This window comes from Aotus nancymaae, unplaced genomic scaffold (assembly GCF_030222135.1).
Source record: "Aotus nancymaae isolate 86718 unplaced genomic scaffold, 86718_ANA_hifiasm-v0.15.2.pri h1tg000014l, whole genome shotgun sequence".
In the NCBI taxonomy this organism is placed as follows: domain Eukaryota; kingdom Metazoa; phylum Chordata; class Mammalia; order Primates; family Aotidae; genus Aotus; species Aotus nancymaae.
Genome location: NW_026988425.1, coordinates 53,042,760 through 53,058,546, shown reverse-complemented (window position 1 = coordinate 53,058,546; position 15,787 = coordinate 53,042,760). Strand labels below are relative to the sequence as shown.

Genomic DNA, 15,787 nt, shown 5'->3' with positions numbered 1-15,787 from the left:
CCTTATTTGCTCCTTTGCCAAGGGACAAGATACAGAAAGGTGGAGTGTGGATAAACCACAAATATGTCAATCGTGGTTTTTTTTGCATTTAAGAAAAAGATGTGATACAGCCTAATTGAAGCAGTTCATTAAAATAATAATTTAGACATCATCTCTGTGAATCTGACTGGCATAGAGAATGGAGTACTAACTTTAAAAAAAATGAATAAAGCCCCTGCTGGCTAACCTTATAGTTTTTTTCAGTCACTTTCTTGTGTCCTGCTTCCTTTTGCATATCCATTTCTCACTCTTATTGACCCTTTGCTCCAGCTCAGGGTGGGATTTAAATGAGAAGTTGAGGCTGTTATAGATACCTTGGGACTGGAATGGGAAACTTTTTAGCCCTAGAGAGGACACTGGGTTTCAGTTGGTGAGATGCAGTGGTTGAGTTAATCGTGCTTGCCAGGAGCTGCCTCTATAATGGGGCACAGAAACTTTTAGAGTTGGCACCTCTTCCTGACACCATACAGCTAGGGTGTAGGACTGTTGGGTTCCAGAAGGAAAACCAACTCTGGTTTTGTCCCAAAGTCCCTGGACCTTCCCAAAGGTTCCCATTTCCCTCACTAGACATGTGAGAGTGCAGTTGTCGTTTCCAGGCTATCCATTGGCAACACTGGTGTATGATTTTTGTTAACATACTCTATGGAGAAATTTTTTACATAAAGACAAAAATGTTAACATGATTTTTTTTCCTACAGGAACGGGATTTATTAAAAACATTTAAAATTCCAGTAGATACTTTAATTACATATCTTATGACTCTCGAAGACCATTACCATGCTGATGTGGCCTATCACAACAATATCCATGCTGCAGATGTTGTCCAGTCTACTCATGTGCTATTATCTACACCTGCTTTGGAGGTAAATCTGTTTTCTGAAATTTCAGGAACACTAACTTGCCACTCATAAAGGTCTATTAAGCTTTTATACTGAAGGGTTTTCAGTAGAGAAAATAATTGGATTCATTGGAAGTATAATTTATTGACTTATAGGGAGAAAATGCTGTGAGTTAATAGACAGTCAAGTCTTTGAAGGATTTTGCTTATGAAAGTTGGTCATATATTTAGTGATTGATCTGTTTATGATATTGCTTCTCTGAAATGATCCACTGGATGTTTCATAAAGCAAATTTAGCTTATTCATTTTTTGTTAATTTTTCTGGAAATGTAGTCTGATGGCTTTTATTTATAGGTCAAAGAATGACTGTTTTATAAGACATAAGCAATACATTAATTTTTTTCATGGAATTTATTAGAAGGAAACACTTCTTTAATTTTTCTAAATCCTAAGAAGTTGTTTCATTAGTTGTTTAGTAAAGCAATTTGATTTTTTAAAAATAATTTTTAAGAAATATATTTTATAATTCAGTTTTCATTATAAAACTATGTTAATACCTCATCATGTAGGTGAGTGAGTCTCAAGTGGAGATGGTTTCTCTTCCCCTTTCTTTCTCTCCTCCCACCACCAGGGATATTTGGCAATGTCTGGAGGCATTCTTGGTTGTTACAACTATCACATTTTTAGTTGTACATATACTGGCATTTTGTTGGTGGAGGCTAGGAGTTCTGCTAAAAATCCTATAATGCGCAGGACAGCATCCCATGTAGAGAGTTATCTGGCCCAAAATGTCAGTAGTTCTGAAGTTGAGAAACCCTGGTTTCCATGAGAGAAAAGAAAAGAATTGCTCATGTCATATTAATTTTAGGTACATTTTCAGAATATTCTTAGACATCTTACTTAGAAAATAAATTTATTTTCTTTAAAAAGAATTTGATAGTTTTAAAATAATATTTTAAAAAATACAGTGAATGGAAAAGATTTGATCATGATATGTAATAAAATTAGATAAAATATTTTCTTCTAAGCTTATACTTTAGAAGTTCATATCTCAGACTCTCTTGACACATTTTGATAACACATGAAGCTTCGTTTTCCATTTAAATTCTAGAGTTATTTCTCATTTGTTTATACTTTTAACTTTTATCATTGTAGAATAGTAATATTAACTATATTGTCTGATTTTCCAGGCTGTGTTTACAGATTTGGAGATTCTTGCAGCAATTTTTGCCAGTGCAATACATGATGTAGATCATCCTGGTGTGTCCAATCAATTTCTGATCAATACGAGTAAGTAAACTTAATTTTTCCAGAACACATATTTTCTTTGTACATTTTAGAATGACTAAGGGTCTTTATAAACTCAGTGTGCTTCCAGAGCCATAATGTTCTTTTGAGATGTGTATATGTGTATTTTAGTGATAGTGCATGTTAATGTAATCTAACTGAAAATTATCAATATATCCCTTGAGGCACGTGATATTTGGAAAATGTGTTCAAGTTCTTTTTAAAAGTAATATGTTGGTGTGTTACTAGACAAGGGTAATTAAAAGTGAAAGTGTGCAGAAAGATTTAGAAGTTATATTGGCCCTAAAGTTTTAAATAAAAAAAGAGAAGTTATAAGAATTAATGCTGAGTGTCCTTCACTTTACGTAGGTCATAATTTGTTTTAAATAAAAAAAGAGAAGTTATAAGAATTAATGCTGAGTGTCCTTCACTTTACGTAGGTCATAATTTAATCCTCTTCAGAGGCCATAGCTTCCCTTCCTCCTCCATGCCCAACTCCTGCTCTTTCCTTTTTAAAATCTCCTAATAAGGGTAACATGAACTTCTCTCTTAATAGTTTTTCAACCATTGCATTTTTTCTCACTGTTGACATCTCAACATATAAGAAGTCATCACTGAATTTGGAAATATAAGGAATGGTTGAGACTGTTTAATATGGAACAGCTCTGACATCACTGCACAGAAAGCCCCTGTAGGGAATGTTTAGGTAATGCTTGAGCTATGCCTTAGTAGAGAGATTTCGGTTTACAGAAATTCTATTTGGTACTTGAAGTTAATTGGTAAATGATTTAAGTGAACTGTGACTTAATTTCCTCCCAGATGGTAGATTAACATCATAAATTCACTTTTATATATGAAAATAATATGCAAATTTGTTGGAATTTTTTTTGTTTGTTAAGAATCTACCTTTTCTATTTTTGCTTGAGTCTGTGGATGATAGTCTTCTTGTGCCTTATAGCAGTGTAGCTATAGAATTATTTATGAATTCACCATTCGTTTTCTGTACTTTGCTGTAGCCAGATTTAAAGAAAGAATGTAATGTAACCTTGCTTTGAGAGATTTAATTCAGACCTTTAGGATTATTTACCTATTTTTATATGTTGTAATGGCCTCTAGACTATCCTATAGCAAAATGTACTCTAGTGACTCACTCGTATAGAGGATTGGAAAAGTCAGGGATTTCCTGAGATGTGTGGTTAGTCAGGCTTTTTTTAGAAGTTTAATTTAGGGGCTTATTTATCCAGATTAAACAGGATAACATTTCATGTTCTACCTGCCTATAAGCACCTATAATGGGGTACTTTTAGAACTCATCAAAGCATACATATAACTATTAATACACATTGGATGCAGCTCCCTGTATTTACATTGTTTCGTGGGAGGGTTCATCCCCATGTCCTTTCTGAGAAGAGCAGGGAGGTCATGCAATACCGTGCTTTGCTGGCACTTTACATGATCCTGGCCTGATTTGTTATTTTGATTTGTTATTTATGTCTTGAGATATTCTGAATTTTAACGATTTTTTAGTAAATACATAAAATGTTTAATTTTTTGTGTTTAAGAAAGATATGTATTTTTTAATTAATAACACCAAACATTCAGACTGGTATGTTTTCTTTGCATTCTATTATATACCATATTATATGTTCCCTTAGAATTAAGAGATTAGAGAACAAATTAAAACAACCGACAGAAAAGTCACTGTCTTCCAAGTACTCTGATATATTTTTTTAAGGATAATGAGGACCCACTCTATTCTTCATTTCTCTGAGCCCTTAAAGCAGTGGTCCCCAATGTTTTTGGCACCAAGGACCAGGTTTTGTGGAAGACAATTTTTCCACAAACTGGGGTAGTAGGGAGAATGGTTTTGGGATGAAATTGTTTCCACCTCAAATCATCCAGGCATTAGATTCTCATAAGGAACACACAACCTAGATCCCTTGCATGAGCAGTTCACAGTAGGGTTCACGCTCCTAGGAGAATCTAATGTCCCTGCTGATCTGACAGGAGATGGAGCTCAGGCAGTACTGATGCTGGCTTGCCCGCTGCTCACCTCCTGCTCTGCAGCCTAGTTCCTGACAGGCCACAGGCCAATACTGGTGACCGATACTGGTCCACGGCTGGTGGGTGGGTTGGGGACTCCTGCCTTAAAGGACACTTGGGCTTTGGCTGGCACCTGGAGGACCCTGGTCGGCATCAGGGTCCCTGTGGAGTCTGCCATTTAAGCTAACATGGCCTCGGTCTACAGATGAATCTGATACTCTATAAAGTTTAAGAGCCACTGAAATAGTGGAGGAATTTGAAGGAGATAATTTTATCTCCTTAGGACGTGTTTAAAGTCATTTTGCTGGTGACCCACTTGGGATGGAAGGATAACTAATTCTGCTTCTGCAAGTTCTTTGTTATTTAGTGATATCACTATGATCTTTCTGAGTGACCAAAGCGATGCAGGGAAGTTCACAGTTGCCAGAGTAGCTTTGGATTGCTAAGGCTTTTTTGAGGGTGAGGTGTGATGAGGCTGTGTTATTCCTGAGGGAATGAATCAGCATTGTCACTTTGTACAGGAAAGTATTCAGGGTTGCTTAGAGCCAGGGCATTATCAGAATTACTGCCTTAGTTAGCTTAGGTTGGCTAGGGATGATATGAGACAGAATTATCTTCCCAGAATGCAATAAAGGTGTCCTTTGAATAACTTGTAAACTTGTAATATGTAACTTTGTGAAATATTTTATCAAAATTTGTGCTTATTTTTAGTTGTAGTAAACCTTTTTTAAAATGGACTTTTTATATTTTCTCTTTTTGAGACAGAGTCTTGCTCTGTTGCCAGGCTTGAGTGCAGTGGTGTGATCTCAGCTCACTGCAACCTTCACCTCCTGGGTTCAAGTGATTCCCCTGCCTCAGCCTCTTGAGTAGGTGGGGCTACAGGTGCACGCCACCACATCCAGCTAATTTTTTGTATTTTAGTAGAGATGGGGTTTCACCATGTTGGCCAGGATGGTCTCGATCTCCTGACCTTGTGATCTGCCTGCCTCGGCCTCTCAAAGTGCTGGGATTACAGATGTGAGCCACCATGCCCAGGTTATGTTTTCTCTTACTTTTATGGATGGCTTGAGCATCAGTGTGTCAAGCCAGCACATTCTCAGCTCTTGCCTCAGAGCTGGAGCTGCCATCCTGTCCAAAGCCTACAGCTGAATCCATATTTCTCATAATAGAGAATTCTAAAGACTTCTGATTATCAAATTTATAAACCCATAGATGGTTACTTATCTTTTTTTTTTTTTTTTTTTTTGAGATGGAGTCGTTCTGTTACCCAGGCTGGAGTGCAGTGGTGCAGTCTCGTCTCACTGCACCCTGCAGCCTCTGCCCAGGCTCACGTGATTCTCCTGCCTCAGCCTCCTGAGTAGCTGGGACTACAGGTGCCTGCCACCACACCTGGCTAATTTTTGTATTTTTAGTAGACGGGGTTTCACCATATTGGCCAGGCTGGTCTCAAACTGCTGACCTTGTGATCTGCCAGCCTTGGCCTCCCAAAGTGCTGGGATTACAGGTGTGAGCCACCACACCAGTAACTTGTCTTACTTTAAGGAAGCTATGGAAGCACTGAGAGATTAAGGCACGTGGGAGGTGCTGGGGATTCCCTTGGCTGGTTCCAAGGGCAGTTATGTTCCTGCTTCTTACATGTACTTATAGTTTTTCCTAATTATTTCAGTTGTTTTCACTTTAGGTGCCAAAAATGATTTGATACTAATTGTATTTATACTCATTGAAAGTATGCAGGAGGTTCTGCAAGCAGAGAGATCATTTCTACCTGGTAGAGTTGGTTAAGCTATAATAAATGATTTGCGTGTGGAGACTATGAACAGGATTTAGAGAAATGGAAATTTCTGGTAGGAAGCTGCATAAATATTTAAGGACACTGCATATAAATAAATCCATAGACTGGGTGCAGTGGCTCATACCTGACAATCCCAGCACTTTGGGAGGCCAACATGGGTGGTTCGCCTGAGGTCAGAAGTTTGAGACTAGCTTGGCCAACAAGCTGAAACCCTGCCTTTACTAAAAAAAAAAATACAAAAAGTTTTAGCCAGGCGTGGTGGTGTGCACCTGTATTCCCAGCCACTAGGGAGGCTGAGGCAGGAGAATTGCTTGAACCCAGGAGGTGGAGGTTGCAGTGAGTGGAGATCATGCCATTGCACTCCAGCCTGAACAAGAGTGAAACTCTGTCTCTAAATAAATAAATAAATCCATAAAATGTAAATAGCATCATGAAATTTTAAATATAAAATGCTGGAGGGTATATTTAACTTAGCTTTATTTTCTGAAAAGAGTAGTGTCAATAGTACAGAATATAGCATTAAATTTTACTTGGAAAATGAATTATTTTTTGTTAATAGCAAAGATGCCTAAGTTTGGGGCAGAAAGATTTATTTACATTAGTGATATATTCTAAACATATAGTTTTTGGTTTCCAAGAGCAGAGGCATTTCATTATATTAAGGTTAGGGTGTATTTAGCAGCTGGTACACATCTTTTTATTTATTTCTCTACTCTTAAAATTTTAAAAGCTACACTAGATTATATGTAGAATTTTATTTTTCTCTGTAAACCCACACCTTCAAAATAAGGATAAACTCATTTTTATCAAATGTTATTGTATAGATAGATATAACTATAGAGATTATTTTATTCAGCAAAAAATTTACTGAAAGCCTATGAAATGTTGTAATAAATATTGTTATAGGCACTAGAACACATGGGTGGACAAGACAAAGCCCCGGCTCTTAAGAGCTGGCATTCTGCTGGAAAAGGCAGAACATGATAAGTGAATTTGTGACATGTGATGGTACTAAGTACTATAGAGGAAAATAATGCAGGGTGAGGGCATAGAGAGTGGATGAATGGAGTGATAATGAGGCGGTTTTTTTCCTTGGCAATTAAATATTAAGTTAAAACCACCACTTCCCTCCATTATTTCAAGGAAAAATGATGGTTCAGAAGTTGTTTTGAAGACTCTTATTTCAGTTGTAACTTAGAGACATGGTGTAATATGCTATCATTTTCTAACTCAAGGCTAAGCCTATCAAAGCTGTAAGAACAGTGAATGTAAGTCTTACTTAACAGGATACATATCAATAGTGTCTGCCCCAGTCTTAACTGTTTCAGCTCCATGTTTTAATGTGGGCTCTGATCTGCCACGTGGACCCGCATAAAACACAAAAAGGCACAGTACCTAGTGGGCTTATTTGGATTTGGGAGGCAATGTATTCCTTCTTTGTTTGTGTTACTCTGACTCATCTACTATCTGAAAAGCTGTTAGTTTAGATGGGGCACAGAACAAGAGAGTGTCAAAAAAACTGCTAGTTTTGAGTAGGGCTCTCCAACAACTCCAGCCTGCTGTGCAAGCTGCTCTGCACCTGGGCCACATGATCCAGCAGATTTAATGGTGCTTGGATTGTCAGTGGCAGATAGGAATGTTGTTTGGAGCTTTTGGCAGAACCCTATATGTGAATCACAGCACAGACCTTTTTGGAGCAAGACTCTGCCATCATCCAAAGATAACTAATCTCCTTTTGAGAGACAGATCTAGGCCTGCTGCTGGGCCTTAGGAGATAGATACTGATTGATAGAACATGGGCTACCAAGTTTCCATGTGGTTTGCGCTGCCTGCCCATCATAATTGGGTGTTATCTAACCTGCCAAGCCGTACATTGGATGTGTATGACATTTTATCATCAAATAAAAATGGTGTAATACATGATCTGTCAGGTCTGAGCAGACACTGAAGGCACAAGTTACATAAAGAAGTGGACCTAATGCCACTGCTATTAATTACACTGCCTTCTTTCTCCCAGCCTACACATGTGGTCTTATGGAAAGTTCCCTGCAAGTAGTTGACAGAGGGCCTGGTTCTGTATGATATGCAGGTACCACTGAAAGTATACAGCTGCAGCACTACTGCCCCTCTCTGGGACATCCGTGAAGGACAGTGGTGAAGGGAAATCTTCGTAGCGGGAAGAACTTTAGGCATTGTGACTGGTTATTCACTTTGCTTGGAAGATGGAATGGCCATATGTGCAATTATATACCAGTTTATGGGCCATAGCCAATGATTTGCCTAGATGGTCAGAGACTTAGGAGGAACATGATTGGAAAATTGGTGAAAAAGAAATTTGGGGAAGAGATATGTGAATGATCTCTCTGAATGGACAAAAAAGTAAAGCTATTTTTGTCCCATGTGAATGCTTACCAAAGTGTGGCCTTGGCAGAGGAGGATTTTAATAACCAAGTGAATAGGATGACCCATTCTGTAGATCTTAGTCAACTTCTTTTTCCAGCCACCCCTGTCATCACCCAGTGTGCTAAGAACAGAATGGCCATGGTGGCAGGGATGGAGGTTGTATATGTGCTCAGAAATATGGACTTCTACTCACCAAGGCTGACCTGGCTGTAACTATTGCTGAGTGCCCAGACCACCAGCAGCAGAAACCAACACTGATCCCCATATTATACCACTCTGGAGGGATCAGCCAGCTACCTGATGGCAGGTTAATTACATTGGACCACTTCCATGGTGGAAGGGGTAGCATTTTGTCCTTAATGGAAAAGACACTTTCTCTGGAAACAGATTTGCCTTCCCTGAACACGGTTTTTCTGCCAAAACTATGTTATTCCATACAGCATTGCCTGTAACCAGGAACTCACCTTACTGGCAAAGAAGGGTTACACTGGGCTCATGCCCATGCAATTCCCTAGCCTTACCATATTCCCTGACATCCTGAATCAGCTGGCTTGATAAATTATTAGTAGAATGGCCTTTTGAAGACTCAGTTACTCAGCTAGGAGACAAGGTTCTCCAGGTGGCCATATATACTCTGAATCACCATCCAATGTGTGGTGCTATTTCTCCCATAGCCAGAATTCATGGGTCCAGGAATCACTGGGTGGAAATAGGAGTGTTACCACTTAATTACCCTCAGTGACCCACCAGTGGAGTTTTGCTTACTGTTCCTGCAAATTTATGTGCTGCTGGCCTAGAAGTCTTAGTTTCAGAGGAAGGAATGCTTCCACCAGGAGACACAGCAGTGATTCCATTGAACTGGAAGACCTAGCCACTTTGAGCTCCTTATGCATCTGATTCAATGAGCCAAGAAGGGAGTTACAGTGTTGATTGGGGTGACTGATCCTGACTACCAAGGGGAAATTGGGTTACTACTCCACAAAGAAGGTAAGGAAGAATATGTGTGGAATAAGGAGATCCCTTAGGGCATTCATTAGTATTACCATGCCCTGTAATTAAGGTCAGCAGAAAACTACAACAACCCAATCCAGGCAGGACTACTAATAGACCAGACCCTTCAGGAATGAAGGTTTGGGTCACCCCACCAGGTAAAGGATTATGAGCAGCTGAGGTGCTTGCTGAAGGCAGAGGGAATACAGAATCAGTAATTATAAACAAACACCTGCTATGACCATGTGACCAGTTATAGAAATAAGGACTGTAATTGTTATGTGTATAATGAATGCATTTTTATATACACACACACACACACACACACACACACACACACACACAGATTAGGCATATATCTTCATTCTCTTCTATTCCCTTATATAAGAGATATTGACTTTATATTAGTATTTAAGTATTTATTTTATAGTATTTAAGTTATAGGAGGTCAGGATAAGAGTAAACAGTACTCAAAAACTTTACTTTCACTTCTGGGGAATGTATTAGTGTGGTTTTGGTTGTATGCAGGATAGTGGTAGCATGTTTGGCAGAATTATGGCCTTATGGAGATTAATATGGTTAAAGGAGATGCTTATGTGTACACCAAGGTGACAAGGGGCAGAATTTGTAATGGTTAATTTTATGTGTCAGCTTGACTGGGCTAAGGGATGCCCAGATAGCTGGTAAAACACTATTTTGGGGTGTGTCTGTGAGAGTGCTCTGGAAGAGATTAGCATTTGAATTGGTAGACTGATTGATTGATTAAAGAAGATTGCCCTTACCATTGTTGGCAGGGATCAGTCAATCCATTGAGGACCTCAAAGAGAAGACCAAAACAAAACATTGGGGGAAGGGCAATTGCTTTCTCTGAGCTGGGACATACCTATTCTCCTGCCTCTAACATCAGGGCTACTGGTTGGTTCTCCGGCCTTTGGACTTGCTTTCCTGGTTCCCAGTTTGCAGACATGGGACTTCTTGAACTTCATAATTGCCTGAGCCAATTCCCATAATAAATATCTCTCTCTCTCTCTCTCTCACACACACACACACACACACACACACATACACACGCACGCATACATATGTCTTCTATTAGTTCTATTTCTCTGGAGAACCATGATTAATACAGAGGGAGAAAAGATTAACACAGATGAAGTATATGTTTTCAGTTAGTTGTGTGGTGGTACCTGCCTACTCTTCCCCGTTTCATTAGAACTCAGAAGAGAGAGAGGGACACAAAATAAAAGTGGTCTTCCTGCCTTCAGTAGTAGCATATGTTGAGCATTATCTAATTTATTCTTGATGATCCAGGGTAGTTATAACATGAGCACAATTGATCTCTATATAATAAAATGATGGCTTTGAGTTTGTAAAGGTATGCATGGCCTCTCAATAAAAAATAATAAATGCTTATAAAGTTATTAGTGTGTGCCAGGCACTGAGTGAATTGTATTGATTTCCTGGTCCATGTTTAGTGTTCACTGCTCAAGTTTTCACCTCTATTTATAAGGCACTTGTAATCATAGTCACTATAAGGTAAGCACTCTAGAAACTGCCTGGTTTTAAGTGCTGGCCCCAGCACTTACTGGCTAGGTGATGTTGGCAAAGTTACCTACCTTCTCTGAGGTTCATTTTCTTCATTTATACAGGATTATATGAGTACATCTATGTAAATATTTATGTATATAAAAGATGTCCCCAAGACACATTTTCTATCCCCCAGCCTATCGCAAGGACATAAAGACTTATTTCCCACCTATATGGCTCCATGCCATTCACAATTGGAACATAGCCATAAAATGTCAGTAACAATAGTATCTTCCTAAAAGAGTTATGAGGATTAAATGAGATGATTCACATAAACTACTTAATACAATGGCACCTAAATCCTCTAAATGTTGTGCCTTACTGTATTACTGTTTGTAAGTTTGAAATAATTAATTGAAGTGCCTAGGGGAAGCCAGATAACCAAACATATTAAATTAATTACCTTTAATATTTTGTAGGGGCTTAAGTCTCTAAGTAGACTAGGAGGATGTGGCGAGGAACTATTAAAAGATCTGTAGAGATAAAGACAAAAAAGGTAGAGTGTGATACATGCCAAATGGGTGGTACAAAGTAATATTGGAGTTTACAGCAGAAAGTGTGCAGTTGTGTCTGGTAACCAAGAAAGATGTCATGGAAAAGGTAGCCTGTATTGGGCTTGAAGATGAGAGGGTTTCAACAAAAATGTTACATAAGCTAACCTCTTTGCCCTTCTGTGCTGTGCATTGTAACAAAGTATGACAGCAACTTTCTGATCATTCCTGAACCTTCAAGGATTCTACTTACAAGTAATGGATTAGTGTCTTTGGTGAAAATGTGCTGACAAGCTGCAGAATCCTACCTCCCCATTTAGAGGTGACCATATGCCTTCAGTCCTAAAGCAGAGTAGAAAGTTAAATAACTTCCTTGAGATTCAGTTTCTTAAATGCTAATATTTGTTCATTTAAAAATCAACAGTTACCACCACCTTCCTGTAATAGCATCTGAGACTGAAGAGGCTGTGGAGGCCTGCCAGTTCACTAAGGAATCCTTTCCTGACTTTTCTGGTCAACGTGAACTCTTCTTAAGTGTCAGGAGATAATCACTTTCCAAGACAGGCCTAGCCAGTATTCTTGAATATGAAAGGCTATACTTATGACCAGTAGAACTCAGACTCTTTGTGGCAACTTCCATACAACAGATCACTCTTTTACTTGAAGTAACAGCTCATCGTCTTATTCTTCTGTAGGGTCAATAGCATTAATTTCCTTTACCTTCAACTTCATATAAGCCAATAAGGGTTTCTCTAAGGCTAAGTCAATTCTGTTAACACCGCTTGTCTACATGCATATTTCCTCACTTTTAAAATAACTCTAATAGTTAATTACCCAGTTAGAAAACATTATGCTTTCCTTTCAATATATGTTTAATATGATTCCACTGTAGAATTACAACAATTGCTAAGATCCTATATAGTTTTAAAATTTTCATTTCTCCTCTATCGATAAAGATTCATAAAGGCGTTTATAGACACTCTAAAAGTTAACCAGATACTACCTTTTAAAAAATAAACCACCCTAGAAGAAAACCTAGTCAATACCATTCAGGACATAGGCAAAGACTTCATGACTAAACGCCAAAAGCAATGGTAACAAAAGCCAAAACAGACAAATGGGATCTAATTAAACTAAAGAGCTTCTGCACAGCAAAACAAACTGTCACCAAAGTGAACAGGCAACCTACAGAATGGGAGAAAAATTTTGCAATCTACTCAACTGACAAAGAGCTAATATCCAGAATCTACAAAGAACTTAAACAAATTTGCAAGGAAAAAAAAACCCCGTCAAAAAGTAGGTGAAGGATATGAGCAGACACTTCTCAAAAGGAGACATATAGCCAACAAACGTGAAAAAAAAGCTCATCATCACTGATCATTAGAGAAATGCAAATCAAAACCACATTGAGATACCATCTCACACCAGTTAGAATGGCAATCATTAAAATGTCAACAGATGCTGGAGAGGATGTGGAGAAATAGGAACACTTTTACACCGTTGGTGGGAATATAAATTAGTTCAACCATTGTGGAAGACAGTGTTGCAATTGCTCAAGGATCTAGAACTGGAAATACCATTTGACCCAGCAATCTTATAAGTATATACCCAAAGGATTATAACTCATTCTAATATAAAGACACATGCACACATATATTTATCGCAGTACTGTTCATGATAACAAAGACTTGGAACCAACCCAAATACCCATCAATGATAGACTGGATAAAGAAAATGTGGCACATATACACTGTGGAATACTGTGCAGCCATAAAAAGGATGAGTTCATTTACTTTGTAGGGACATGGATAACGGTGAAACCATCATTCTCAGCAAACTAACACAAGAACAGAAAACCAAACACCTCATGTTCTCACTCTTAAGTGGGAGTTGAACATCACACACCAGGGCCTGTCATGGGGTAGGGGACTATAGGAGGGATAGCATTAGGAGAAATATCTAATGTTGATGGGATGATGGATGCAGCCAACCACCATGGCACGTGTATACCTATGCAACTCTTATGTTCTGCACATGTACCCCAGAACTTAAAGTACAATTTTTGAAAACACTGTTTTATCTAAAGAAAGCAAAAACACAAAAAACTGTACAAACCTACTCCCTACTAAACATCTCTGTTCTTGTAGTTTGGGAGCAGAAATTTAAGCATAGAAATTTCTATTTCTATAGTTCCAATAAAATAATAGAATTTCCCAGTTGAAAAATGTCTTAAGCCTCTCCTCTCCTTCCTAGCTCCACTAAAATAGCCATTGAATAGTATTGGGTATTTCTTTCTTAGAAAAGGATATATATTTCCAAATATATTTTCTATGTATTTGTCAGAAAAAAAGATCAAATACATGTGTTTTTAGCCTTTTTTTTTCTTTTTTTGGAAACAGAGTCTTGCTTTGTTGCCCAGCTTGGAGTATAGTGGCACAATATAATGGCTAACTGCAGCCTTGAACTCCTGGGCTCAAGCAGTCCTCCTACCTCAGTGTCCCAAGTATCTGGGACTACAGGCACACACCACAATGCCCAGATAATTTTTTATTATTTGTCAAGATGAGTTTTCTCTATGTTGCCCAGGCTAGTCTTGAACTCCTGGACTTAAGCAATCCTCCTGCCTCAGATTTGCTTTTAGTCTTTACAGTGATTAAGTAGAAAGAGAATAAGGCACCAACCCAGTTTTTTAATGATTATCTTATAGATCTAGGTCTGCTATTTACAAGAAATAGGAGAGAGGCAGAATCTCTCCCTGCCTGAAATTCACAGGTCCAGGGCAGTAGTGAGAGAGTGGCAGAATCTCCACCAGAGGGTATGTAGACAGCCAAACACAACGTCTCTGTGTGAAGCTGTGAGCTAGCAGGCAGGAAGAGCAATATCCCTGTACAGTATACAATGACTGCCACTATGCTTGGAAAAGAAAATGAAAAACAATGAATAAAGCTTAGACTTTCAGAGCGATACATGAGCAAATGAGCAAATCTAAACTTGTTCATATGATTCCATATTGTTCTTGTACCCTCTTTGAGGGTACAATCCTGTATCACATGATCCTCGCATTATATAAGTTGCAGGGTAGGTAATTCACAGTTATCAGGAATACAAAACCTCATGCTCTGGATGTGTTATAGATACTAAGAATAATGTCATACTATGCTGAGCTCACAGCAGCTCCTCTAGAGGAGAAATTAAAGATCCAATTCTTTCACTTCAGAGGAAGCTGAGACCCACAGAGTGAAATGACCTGCCACATGTTAGTAGCATTAGAATTCACTCCCCAAGATTCATTCATGTTGTTTCTGCTCTTAACATTATCTGACTTATTCTCTCCTGGATATTGTCATGTAATGATAAGGGCAGCAGAGAAGTTTAGGGGAAATTACATCCTAAACCCAAAGTACCTTAGAATTTGAAGAATCAGATAAACTCATAAACAGCTTTGCTGATCTTTGGCCTCTTGTCTTTTTTTCAGACTCTGAACTTGCCTTGATGTACAATGATTCCTCAGTCTTAGAGAACCATCATTTGGCTGTGGGCTTTAAATTGCTTCAGGAAGAAAACTGTGACATTTTCCAGAATTTGACCAAAAAACAAAGACAATCTTTAAGGAAAATGGTCATTGACATTGTAAGTAGCTGATAAAAGCAAAAAAAGAGAACTGTGATGCAAGTTGTTTAGGTAAAAGGAACCGCATTTCACAATTTTCACAATTTTATTATTGCCCTTTATGTTACAGAAGCTGCCCCTGATGCTGGCAGTGATGTTCTATAATAGGTTTTTCACTTCTAGCAGTTTGGAGTTGAGTATAATGTTAGCTCACCGTCATCATTTGTTTTCTGAGCCCCTCCAGTTTAGTGGCAGGCAGAGAAAGATGACTAACAAAAGCAGATTGCATGGGCCACAACTCTCATCAGTAGACAGTGCCATTTAGAATATCCATGACTCTACTTTTTTGTCTGTGCATCTTATTCAATGATTATGAGACACAGGAAAATCTCTAGCTTTCAAAACCTTACTCTGTTAAACCTTATACATATAAAGGCAAGAATTATCTGTATTTTCAAAGCAGAAAATAACCAGAATATTTTGTTTCTGAAGCAGTCTGTAAGCAACCTTGAATCAGTTCATCATTCATAGTCTAGTAACCACTTTCTGCTCCAAGGAATGGAAAAACTTGAAAACGTGATGATGCCTTATCCATGGAAATGTTATCCCATTTTTCACCATGAAAGTGTTTGTCAGTACCTAACATTTCTGTATATTACACACATTTATCTGGGCTTTGAGAAAACTTGATAGCAAAGGGGAAAAGA

At 38.3% G+C, this 15,787-nt stretch overlaps 1 protein-coding gene across 12 annotated transcripts in view; it reads left to right on the top strand.

Moving 5' to 3' along the window:
* Positions 1–15,787, top strand: part of PDE4D (phosphodiesterase 4D) — a 1,389,427-nt gene that overhangs the window by 1,366,826 nt on the left and 6,814 nt on the right. For all 12 annotated transcript variants that reach the window (XM_012457267.2, XM_012457266.3, XM_012457271.2 and 9 more), the window contains 3 exons: positions 738–902; positions 2,069–2,168; positions 14,947–15,101. In XM_012457267.2, coding sequence (XP_012312690.1) covers positions 738–902; positions 2,069–2,168; positions 14,947–15,101 — 420 coding nt within the window. The remainder of the gene's footprint in view (positions 1–737; positions 903–2,068; positions 2,169–14,946; positions 15,102–15,787) is intronic.